We start from the raw sequence: 11,453 nt of genomic DNA, 5'->3' as shown, positions 1-11,453 counted from the left end.
CCAACACAGTGTCACAAGCTCTTCATCCAAATTCTATTATTGGCCTCATTATTGGACATTTTTAAATTATTGTTTACATTCTAGTGAGCCAATGCCATTGCAAGAAAGATTTGTGGCTCAGAAATAAATTCTGCACAGTCATACTTTGTCATTGAATCATTACATTATATCGTGGTTGTATTGAATCGTGAACCCCATACTGCATATTGAATCCTATGGTGAGATAAGCGTATCGTCCCATCCTTATTAAACAATTAGATGTTTCAAATTGTAGCATACAGGCAGTGTGACATACTGTGATAAGAAAGCTGCATGATATGATGCATCAACTTGACGAGACTGCTCTGAAAGGAAGGTTTCACCCTGACTCTTGTTTAAATTGGTGCAGGACCTGGACACAACTGTGATTAAGCCCCTGAGATCTAGAGCCAGGGAGAGGAGGGTAAGCTGCGTTACGCCTCACACACTGTAGGTAACGCAACTGCTTATTGGTTTATTGCAAGTATTCAAACTGAAATGACAAACTGCCAGAAGAACACAAGCTATGTCACCAAATACACAAGAACAACTTCATCACACTTAAAGGACAATCCCAGCCTGATTTGAGTTTTTGCTCATTTTTTACATTTTCTGTCCCTTTTTAATGTTGTGACAGTTTTTACATGCATGCACCACGATTAAAGCTATTTTTACATCAGTTTGGCCATACTTCTCAGGCTCATTCACTCCCATTCAGTTCCAAACAACTCCGGACTCCTCTGATTGAGTCGGTAAAGGTAATCCATCACTATGTACGAGAAGCCAACAATCGCATTTTGAAAAATTGCACTGGAACGCTAATATCAGGCTATAAACATTTACATTTTGAAAGGAGTTCCCTTCACTGTTTCATAATAATCTGCATTGTGGAGGGGTCAAATTTTTCCTCACCAAAATAAAACTTTCAACCCATAGCTAACGTTCTCTGCAGTTGCGTTAGGACCCGCCTCCTAGTCAAGCCAATAGACAACAGGTGTAGTCCCTAAAATTAAACAGAAAATAAAGCTTGATTTTACACAACTCCACCTTAAAACTGCCATCCTCTTCTTTACTGGGAGTAACTCGTAATATGTTTTGAAAAAAGCAAATATCTCACGTGATGAAAATATCTCACATGTGATAAGCACTAGAACACTGGAGTTGTCCCTTTTTAAAAAAAAATGTGATGTGTATACATGTTCTGCACTTAAATGTTCTGATTGGTCCATTAATGCCAGTTAAATGAAAGTACTCCACATGTGTTACTCCAATTACGCTGTTTACTTCCACTAAGAGCATAATGGCACTAATATAATCAGATTATGGTGTTTACATGGGTCGTGACTTACTCGCATTATTATCTTAATCACATTGCAGTCACATTGTTGTGTGCATGTAAACGTGGTCATTGAAACCTTAATTTTCACAGAGGGAATCTTTTCGCATAAAAAAAAATGGGAACCACCATCAAGCAGCTATTATAGCACAACCGTATTAGTATCATAGGAGTTAATAGAATCAGACCGGTTCTTGTGTGTAATGATCTTGGTTTCTAGTATTTCTTCTAGTCCTGCTGAACGCCTCAGGGACCTGATTGCGTATTTGATTTTACTGTATTGGATGAAAAGTGTGGCCCAAAACAGTCTATAAATTATGTGATTTATTCTGTCGGTGATGCTATAAAGCAGTAATCCATGTTCTGCTGACCTCCCCAGCGGTCTTCTATGGGACCCACCATGGGCGCTCCAGCTGGGAAGAGGGGGAGAGTAGGAAATGGCTCTGGAGACCTGCTGGAGAGAAGAACTGTGGAAAAGGTGAATAGAGACTGATAAAATGTCTGTCAGTTGCGTCACAATTGCAGATTTTACCTTGAGCTGTAAATTCTGTATGAGTAAGTGCAGCGCTGAACTGCCTGATCCAAGTTTTATTGAAACCCTTTTATTAGTTTAATTTATGAATCCTTATACTGTCTGAATTCCTAGAATCTAGCAACGCTATTTAATATTTAGTTTGTGTGGGGTTTAAACAAAAACAGTGCTTACCAAAGGACCTGAGGTGAGAAATAATATGTTGTGTTAAAGTATCTGCCAACAGAACATGTTTTCCATTGTCCGTGGTCAGAAAAAAAGGGAATTCGCCCACTTGGAACAGAGTATGTACAGCTCCACATTTGATTTCTCTTAGTTTCACACATTGTTGGTGCTAAATCTTGTGCTGAGAATTATTTGACCACACAGAGAGACGGAGCCGCGGAGGTTATGAAAGTTATGTTCAGTCAGCTGAAGTGGAACTAAGAGTGTTTTTACTGTGGGGATTCTGACTTGGCTTAGCCTCTCAATTTTAAACCTGCCAAAGCATACAAAAACACTAATTGGTTTCAGTCAGACCACATAGGTCAACTTAATCAACAGGGCGTTACTCTCTTATGTTTAAAGAGCTGTAACTAATGCTGCGCTCCATTCAAAGTGAGAAATTCTCAGCTGGTAGCTCATAATTACAACTTTCCTGTGTTCCAGTGATCCAGCTCAGATAAACCAGGAGAGAAACATGGACGCCTGCATGACTTCCTTTGCCCAGCATATACTACCTATACAACAGATGCATTTTTGTCTGCTTTGGTATTGCCTTTCATAATGCCACATAAGTTTTGATGAGTTAACCTAGCTAGCTAGCAAGCACTAATTAGGTAGCATTAATAGAAAATAAAAAGTACAATTACCTCAGCGCTTACCATCGACCCCAACGATGGATGCAACACTTCTCCAAGCATTGTTTTTGAGACTGTTATTCCTGTAGTCTGCGAAATAAAACTTGTAGAGAACTGGGAAACCTTTAGTGGCTATGATCAACTTTTCATCCATTTTGTACTTGACATGTGCACCTATTGTTCAGGAAACTAAATCACATCGGTAAGGAAACAAGAAAGCATGAAAATCTGATTGGCTGTCAAAAAAATCCATCCATCGCCGACTTTTCTCTGCTGTCAAGCTTGTTGAGTGTCCACACATCGTCCGAGTGTCCCTGGTCAATCAGTTCTATAGGAAGTGAATGGACTTCAGTGAGCTGTTGATCATGTTGCTGTCAGTGTAAACGTGGTATAAGTGCAACTTAAAGGTCCCATATGGTGTAAAACAGGATTCCCCCCGCCTCTTCGATTATAAAGGAGTTGGATGGTCTATCTAAACATGGTGAAAGTATCAAAACGCACGGTCGCCAACTAAATCCACACAATCCATATTAGAAAAGCGAGCCTCTAAACGAGCCGTTCGAACTTCCGTAACTTTGTGGCGTCACAAAGGTTCGCTCATTATCATTTTTGTAAGAAATAATAGACTAACAAAGCGTTTTTGTCAGCTAACTGCATCTCTGAAAAACTCTTACATTGCATTTTTCCCAGTAGGAAGTCGGAATTTCCACCTGAACGACATCTCCGGAACGCAGCATAACCACCGAGTGAGAAACGACAACTCTTGCCTTACTACTCTTAGGGGCATCGGAGAAATGGCACTCACGACGTTTCAGAGCACAGTTTAGCAAAACATTAGCATTCTCCGGTGAAGCATGACAGCCAAGTGCTATTTTTCTTTACCCTCTGAATTTGGGCACCGTGAGATGTCAGTTTCTGTTTGACGGCTCATCCGTCAGTCCTTAAGTTCTCTGTTAGGCGTCATCCTTTCAGTGTACAGACGTGCAAACCATCCACCTGTCCTCTCAGGTGGAAACGACCCTGGATCATCGCCCATAGCTAGTCTGCCTGTTACTGGAAGACCTCCACACACACACACACACACACACACACACACACACACACACACACGCATGGTAGAGATTGTTGGGAAGGAACAATTGCCACTCATAGCCTTAAGCTGATTTTGTTTTGTTTTTTCTTTTATAGCAACAGACATCGGAGCCACTGAGGATACATGGCTGCTGATTAGTTTGGAATGATGTTTGTGTTTTTGTTTTTTTGGGGGTTTTTTTAACCCTGAAGCTTATTCTGTGTAATTCAGGAAGTGGAGACCGTAGTGAAGGCGTCGGTCACAACCCCTGAGAACGGAGGTCAAATTCACATGGTGATAGGCATTACCCAGGAGACTCCAGAGAAACCGTCCAGGACAGTAACACAAGAGTGTGTGGTTTCAATCGGGGGTGAGCAAGGTGTGTCGAATTTACAATGACATGAATTACTGTCGCTGAAGGAATTTTGGTTTTTCTGTCTTAAAACCCACATCCGACCAGTATAACCATGACCTGGCCATGATATAACCCCAAAATCGGCGATTCTCTGCTATCTGTTGCTCCAGTGCAGATAACAAAGAAAAAGTGAGAGACTGTTTTTTTTTATATATTGGCAGAATCTGCTTTGTCAAAGTCCTGTCTCCCACCTTTTTTTGCCTATTTACAATTTTCTTTGTTCCATCTGCATAAGTTTCCTCCGAGCGGATTTGGGTGTTGTTCTTGTTCGCACTGAAAAACATAATAAACATAAAGAAAGCGATTCACTTGAACACAATTCAGCAGCATGACTAGTTTTTAGCCCCACGACAGCAGGGGCTGTTAGACACTTAGTCTTGTTTTATGTATTGTCAGAATCTGCTTTGTTTGCGTTTGTTTTTGTGCTAGAAGTGTGATTTTCATACATGTTCCTCCACACAATGGCAGTGAATGGAGAGAGAAAAAACCCCCCACAATTCTCCAATCTCCTCTGCCAGAGCAACAGATAACAGAGAATCACAGATTTGGGGGTTTCATCATGGCCAGGAAGCTACACAACCCAAGGTACCAAAGTCCAACAGCACTTTAAGCTTAGTTGACGGCTGCACTTCTCGTTCTCCAGACCAAACTTCAGTGTGGGTGCCCGATGATGAGACCATGGCAGAACCTGACACTGTAGGAAAGATGGAGGAAACCATGGCAGAGGTCCACGTCAGACCGGTTTACACTCCTATAGCAGAGAAAACCCTGAAGCATGTTTTCCTGTCCAAAACGGTATGAACTGAATCATGACCTACATCTACACCTTTCAAAAAAAAAAAAAAAAGTGTATTAGTGCTTTCCAGGTGCTACGTTGACTTTAAATACTCCACCTATTAACACCAAAGTGCAGTAGTAGCACAGTTTTTAATTCATGAATTGACCTAATTTCCCTAAGAACGAACACAAACAGCCCGGCTCTTATAGAGATGCTCCTCCTGAGCACCTAATAAACTGAAAGAGGATGTGATGATTCTTTATTCCCCGAGGTATAATTAGAAAGACTTGTGAGAGGTGGACTGGAAGTGTTCTGAAGGTTGTTAAGAGGCGTGGGTGCATTTACAGACTTGCATTGACCTTGAATATTGATTTAACACTTGAGTGAAAAGTTTCTGCTGAAAATATAATCAAAAACGTAGATCTTATGGTGGCATTTCATTTTGGTCCAGATTTTTGTTAATATAGTGTATATATCTGTAGTTTGTGAGTGTGGAATAGGGGCAACCTATAACCAGCACCATTTTATTTATATTTTTAAAACCTAACATAAAACTGCACTAGGCAAGATTTGTATCTAAAAATACACCCATCCTGATTAGTTCCTCCTCTCCGGTTGAGCAATGAGCAATTAGCAAATAAGCAAAGAAAAAAAGTCGATCTGGTAATATGATTTTCACTGTGCTAGATCCTACTTTTTAAGCATTGCCCACTGAGCAATTTTACGTTGATTAGACATTTAAAACACGTCTAAATGGCCATAGCTGTCTAGGCTAAATTAAGTTTAAATGGGGTTGAAAAGTGAAAGTTTATTAGATGTCTATACATAGACAATATTATCCTGGACTATATGAGAGCTACGCATAGACGCAATGTTGAAATTACTTCTTGTGCTCAGATAATTATCTTGTAGGCTAGTCTACAGGACTTCTCTGGTGCATATTTTTGGTATTTACAGATGTTTATTCATTGTAATAATGTATTTACTGCTTGGTCTAAAATAGGTCTATACATAACCGTAATGATCCTGGGCTATATGAGAGCTAAAGCATAGACGAGACGTTGAAATCACGTCTTTTGCTCAGTGGGTGGTTTTGCCAATTTGCAATCCCCAATATTGAGAGATATGGGGAAAAAACAAAATACCAGTGTCAACAGCGGGTCCCCAGGGCAGACGGGACTGTTGCTGAATTTCTGTCGAAGCGTGCGTCCTGAGAAGTGCAACTCCTCCTAACAATGTGAAATATTGCTTTAATGCCCTGTAAGACATCCCGAGTCTGTCAGAATAACTGCCACAGTACATCCGTGCCTCCTTTCAGGTGATCCGGCCAGAGACGTGCTTGCCATGCGGGAAGAGGATTCGCTTCGGCAAGATGGCAGTGAAATGTAGAGACTGTCGTGTCGTTGCACATCCAGAATGCAAACAGAAATGCCTTGAAGGCTGCTCTCCTACCACCCCAGGCGCTTCTGTACAGGCGGCAAAGGTTCAGTGTAGCACTCATAACCTCCTACTCTCACATACAACTAAGGGCTACACACACACTTTTTTTTTTTTTTTTTAAATCAGATCTTTTCATTTTCAGGACACCTTGGAGAGCTTTGCTCCAGTGACCCATCCTAGAGTCCCTCTCTTGATAGTTCGCTGTGTGAATGAAATCGAGAGAAGGGGACTAGAAGAGGTAACGCTTATCCACAGTGTCCCGACCGTGTGTTCCCACCTCTGACTCGTATCACAGAACCGTCATAATAATGGTGGATCTCCTCATCTCTTGTCCTCGCTGTCCCAGAGAGGAATTTACCGAGTTCCCGGGGGGGAGAGGTTGGTGAAGGAGCTCAGGGAGAAGTACATCCAGGGCAAAGGAGTGCTGATGCTCAGCAAAGTGGACGAAATCCATGTTGTCTGTGGCCTTCTCAAGGATTTCTTGAGGAAACTGAAGGAGCCTCTCATCACCTTCCGGCTCCACAGGACATTCATGCAGGCCTCAGGTGCGTAATGTCAGTTTAGCAAATAATTTATTTGCACAATTGAAAATAATAAAGCGCAGAAAAAAATACAGATCGGGCAGAGATTATAGAGCCCAAGGGGTTTATACTATAAAAGCTTCTCACTGCCATTCAACTACACTATATTTTATTGTTATAGATTGAGTAGCACTAGGGCCGCGGTTGAATAGTCAAAAAAATACGTCCTAACTCCTATTCCTAACCACTTTTCCTTGACCTCATTGGAAAACGTCATGAGGTCAAGGAAAGATGTGAAGGAGAATTCATAAGGACTTAGGAAAAGACAACCGCAGTGCTAAGAGAATCCGACTGCACTTACACTAGACTACGTGATTATGTGACGGCGGATGTTATTGACTTGGGTCTGCCGTGTGAAACTACAATGTTCCGAAGATGGACTACTAAACTTCGCCCCGTGTGTTCTTACCATGTTGTTTCATGCAGGCTAGATAAACGTGGACAACCCGGTGAAAAATATTGCTTCATCACCAAGGTTGGAATTGAAATAAAAAAGGAATATAGGCTACCAGTCACAAAAGTGAAACGAAATGGTTGTCACAGTGAGAACGGTTGCTCACGCTCACCCTCCTGTCCACTCATATTTATCGACATGAATCCCAATTAGTATGACTGTATGAAAATAATTGTTAAATTCATGCAAGATAGGCATAACATGTTAGGCCTACAAATACTACTGTACATATCATCATTCTTAAGTTTCAAACATGTTGAATTAAAAACATCATCTGGCTAAAAACGTCTCATATCCCTTTTTCTTGAAAGACAGACTTCTGTGTTATGGTTAATATGCTGATTATGATCTGATTATAAGCCTATGCATAGAATAGCTTAAGAACCACCACACAACTCAGTAAACACCTTGAAATGTTGACTTGATTGTGCTTTGAAGTTGTTATGGCTGATACAGGCCTTTATTAAGGCAAGGGTTTCAGCATCTGTGACTGAAGTAAAATTAATTAATGATATTCCTAAAGGCTGGCAATACAACAACGCTCAGAATGAAGAAATAACTAATGCAAACTGAGCATAGGTTACGCTACAACGTTAACTTCACTTTGTTCATTTTACAACAGCAGCGTAACGCTCATAGTTCGCCTATGGGTTTAACATGTTGTTGAAAGTTCAAAACATATTAGCATATTAGCAAGTTATGGCATAAGATGGAAAATGCTTAATAAGCAACGGTAACTTGCATGATGATCTACGTCCCTTGACGGTCATGATCGTTTGTTTTCGTGAACGGCCGAACGGTGCGTCGCTTTAAATGTTGCTGCCGCAAGGAATTGTGGGACGGCATTATCTCCTTTCCTTTCGTAAAGGATGGTCCAGTGTATCCTATGTTAAAGGAGCTAAGTAAGGAAGTATTGAAGCACCTTTCCTTAGCATTTAGAGAATTCGAACAGCTCTTATCATGGCTGCCACTTAGATACTTCTGGGTCATTTCACTCAGGAACCTTCCTAAGCAAAAAAGACTATTCGACCGCAGCCCATAACTGCCCACACTTCACTTTCTACACACACGTCAAGAGTTGTATAATTTTCACAGCCTTGACAATCAGTAGCACCACAGTTAGTAATCTTTGTGATTGCAGGCTTATTGTATAATTAACATAAGCACACTTGGTCGTGATTGCTGAGCAGGGAGGTGTTACACTACCAGATTGAGTGGCAGGCATGGACTTAGCCACAGCGCCGACGAGGCTGTGCTGACACGGATAGTGTGTTTTCAGGTAATTGAAGCTACTTTCTTCCTGGAGATGAGAAGCTCGCGCCACGAAGCAACGTGAGGCGCTGAAGATGAAAGATATCAACTTGGCCTCCGTTTAAAAACTCCATAGAGGGCGGGAACTCGGTGAAACGTTCATGACTCCATAAAATGCATTAGCTGCAGTCACAAAATGGATTTTGAAAGAGCATATTTAGATGCCTGCCTAAACCGGGAAATACTAAGTGCCCAAGGCATGGTAATTGATTGACTTAACCTCATCCATTTTGGACAGATTATTTCCTTTCCATAATGTCTGACAATTCCCTGATGCCTGCAAACAATCAAAACTCAATACATTTCCCTACATATTACTGCTCCTTGCATAGCATGTTAATTTCTGTTTACTAGATAAACTTGTCTAAATGGAAATTGGTAATTTGAAGGTAATCGGGATGCGTGCATGCCTGGAGTTATCGCATGTAGATGTGCTTATTTGTCCATCTTCAGAAGGCAAACATGAAGGCTGTCATAGCCATAGCTCCTGTTTACTAAATTGGCATTGGTGCGGGAAACTTACGAGCACCTCGGCTGGTTTTGTGCCCTCATTTCCTTGTGTTGTTACAGCCTGACTGTACTGTGGCACCTTAGTGGCCTCTGATCAACTCATAACTCTGTTGCATTGTGTCTGTATCAGAGATCCCTGATGAAAGCAACAGCACAGCCATCATGTACCAGGCCATAGGGGATTTGCCAAAGGCTAATCGAGACACCCTGGCTTTCCTCATGCTTCATTTACAGAAGTAAGACCCACTGTTACACTGTACTTGGTACTGACTGCCCTCTGTTTGCAAGAACCTTTGACACAAAACAGCAATGACTTCTCAGATAATGGAAGGTGTAAGTATAAGAAAAGATAGAAATACAGTAATAAATACATTATTGACATAGGGTGCATTACATACATTGTTGTAATTAAAGGTATTGGTAGATCAATTATTCCCAAATATAAATTTTTCTAGGGTCATGAAGAGCCCACAGTGTCAAATGGACCAGAACAATTTGGCGCGGGTGTTTGGACCGACCATAGTTGGACATGGGATGGCCGAGCCCACTCCGATGACCATCATGAGAGACACAAACACTCAGCCTAAGGTTGGCATCTTTCTACTATTGAGAGGAAATATATAGTCCAACAACATATGCCTGGCACTACCAATGTGAGGCCTGCTGTACTTCAGTTATACATCAAGGCTGAAGATTTGTTTTCTCCAGTCTTGCCCTTGAGAATACAGTATGCAAGTAACCCCAGTTCATATATCAGATCAGTTTTGTTGTGACAGTGTCACATGGTGGACCTTATAGATTCCATTAGAAAGGCAGAAATGCTCAGATTTTGTTGAACTGCAGTGTGTCAGCATTTTACCGAGTTGCTTGATTTCATCGTCTCAGGTGGTTTGCCGCATGTTGTCCTTCCCTGAAGAGTATTGGAGGCGTTTCCTCGCTGTGCAGAAGGATCAAGTCTTACCCTCCATGAAAGGGGCCAACAACCAGGATGACGGACACGGTACTCGCATAGCATGTCGTACATTAAATTGGCTAAGACACTGGCTAACAACACCCATAGGGTTTTGAACAGAGGCCATTGAATGCTATAGTTTTTCTTGGGAGTGAACAGCCACACAAACGGCAATCAGAATGATTGCTTGAGCTATAAACAAACAGCAGTGACTCTAGTCCCTCACTAGGCTTATACACAATATGTGTGCCTTCCAACAAATTGAGTCTGTCACCCTGCAGCAGGAGACATCGTCAGTTGCACAGCTGCTGCCAGGGATTGCAGATTTTTGTAATGCATATTACCAGTTTGAATCTTGCCTGTATAGTATAGTATAGTATAGTTTGGATCCTATCTACAATAAGCTAGAACTACTACAACCATCACATGGTAACAGTGATGTAGAGGTAAATAACGTGCATCAGTTTGCAACAGTCCAGTAAATACTCTGGTCCCCATGGCTGTGCTGCCCACGCTGTTGTTTCCTCAGATCGGTTGTTCAAGCCACTGACATCCCCGGAGCTGAGCACCTACTACAACAAAGCTCCCAGCAGAGGCTCACTGAGGGGCAGAATAAGGAACCTGGGCAACGCTTTCAGCAACACGTAAGACCAGTCGTTTCTGACAGCGGTTGGATTATTATTTTTTTTCCCCCACTTGTCACAGTACTCTTAACACCTCTCCCGTTTGTTTTGACATTTACCCTCAGTGGCAAGGCAAAGGCAGAGCCGGGGAAGAGGTTCTTCACATCCCCCAGTTGATTGGCTCCCCTTCCCTGAAGCCATGAGTGTTTGTTTGTGTGCGCGTGTCTCTCTCTTTGTTATTGATTGTTCAGTAAAGTGAAGAATATTGGTATTTGGATGTAAAAGCTTTACAAGCTAAGTAAGCAAGTCTTTTTCGTGTATAAATATTGTGCTTGTGCACTTAGTGTGGTATGGGAGTGGAAAGCTCATCTGAGCTAATGAATTTGGGATTACCCCTTGTGTGGGGAGCATTCATCAGTCCAACTAATCAGCCTCCCACCTAGTGGATAAAATACAGTAATGAATGCCTTTAGATTGGGAATTGGGAGTTTTTTTAAGCACTTCAGTCACTTGAATCAATGAAAAGCACAAGCATCTATGGAGGAAACTTGAAATAAATTGATCATGAATAAAAAAAAAAATAAACTTTGTT

At 41.6% G+C, this 11,453-nt stretch overlaps 1 protein-coding gene across 1 annotated transcript; it reads left to right on the top strand.

The window, feature by feature from the left end:
* Positions 1-388: 388 nt before the first annotated feature.
* On the top strand, positions 389-11,038 carry LOC139641014 (rac GTPase-activating protein 1; the record flags this gene model as incomplete). The annotated part of the gene is made up of 12 exons (XM_071515222.1): positions 389-442; positions 1,734-1,832; positions 4,029-4,176; positions 4,856-5,007; positions 6,309-6,473; positions 6,573-6,668; positions 6,777-6,975; positions 9,417-9,522; positions 9,742-9,874; positions 10,172-10,292; positions 10,768-10,882; positions 10,987-11,038. Coding segments are annotated over 12 exons (1,440 nt in total), but the record flags the coding sequence as incomplete, so codon positions are not given.
* Between the last annotated feature and the right edge of the window lie 415 nt (positions 11,039-11,453).

Source organism: Centroberyx affinis, unplaced genomic scaffold, assembly GCF_046629955.1.
Source record: "Centroberyx affinis isolate AG114_WGS23_722 - 3 ecotype Tasmania unplaced genomic scaffold, CSIRO-AGI_Caff_v1 ptg000332l_1, whole genome shotgun sequence".
NCBI lineage: Eukaryota > Metazoa > Chordata > Actinopteri > Beryciformes > Berycidae > Centroberyx > Centroberyx affinis.
The sequence above is the reverse complement of the archived record's forward strand: the minus strand, read 5'-3'. Positions and strand labels throughout refer to the sequence as shown.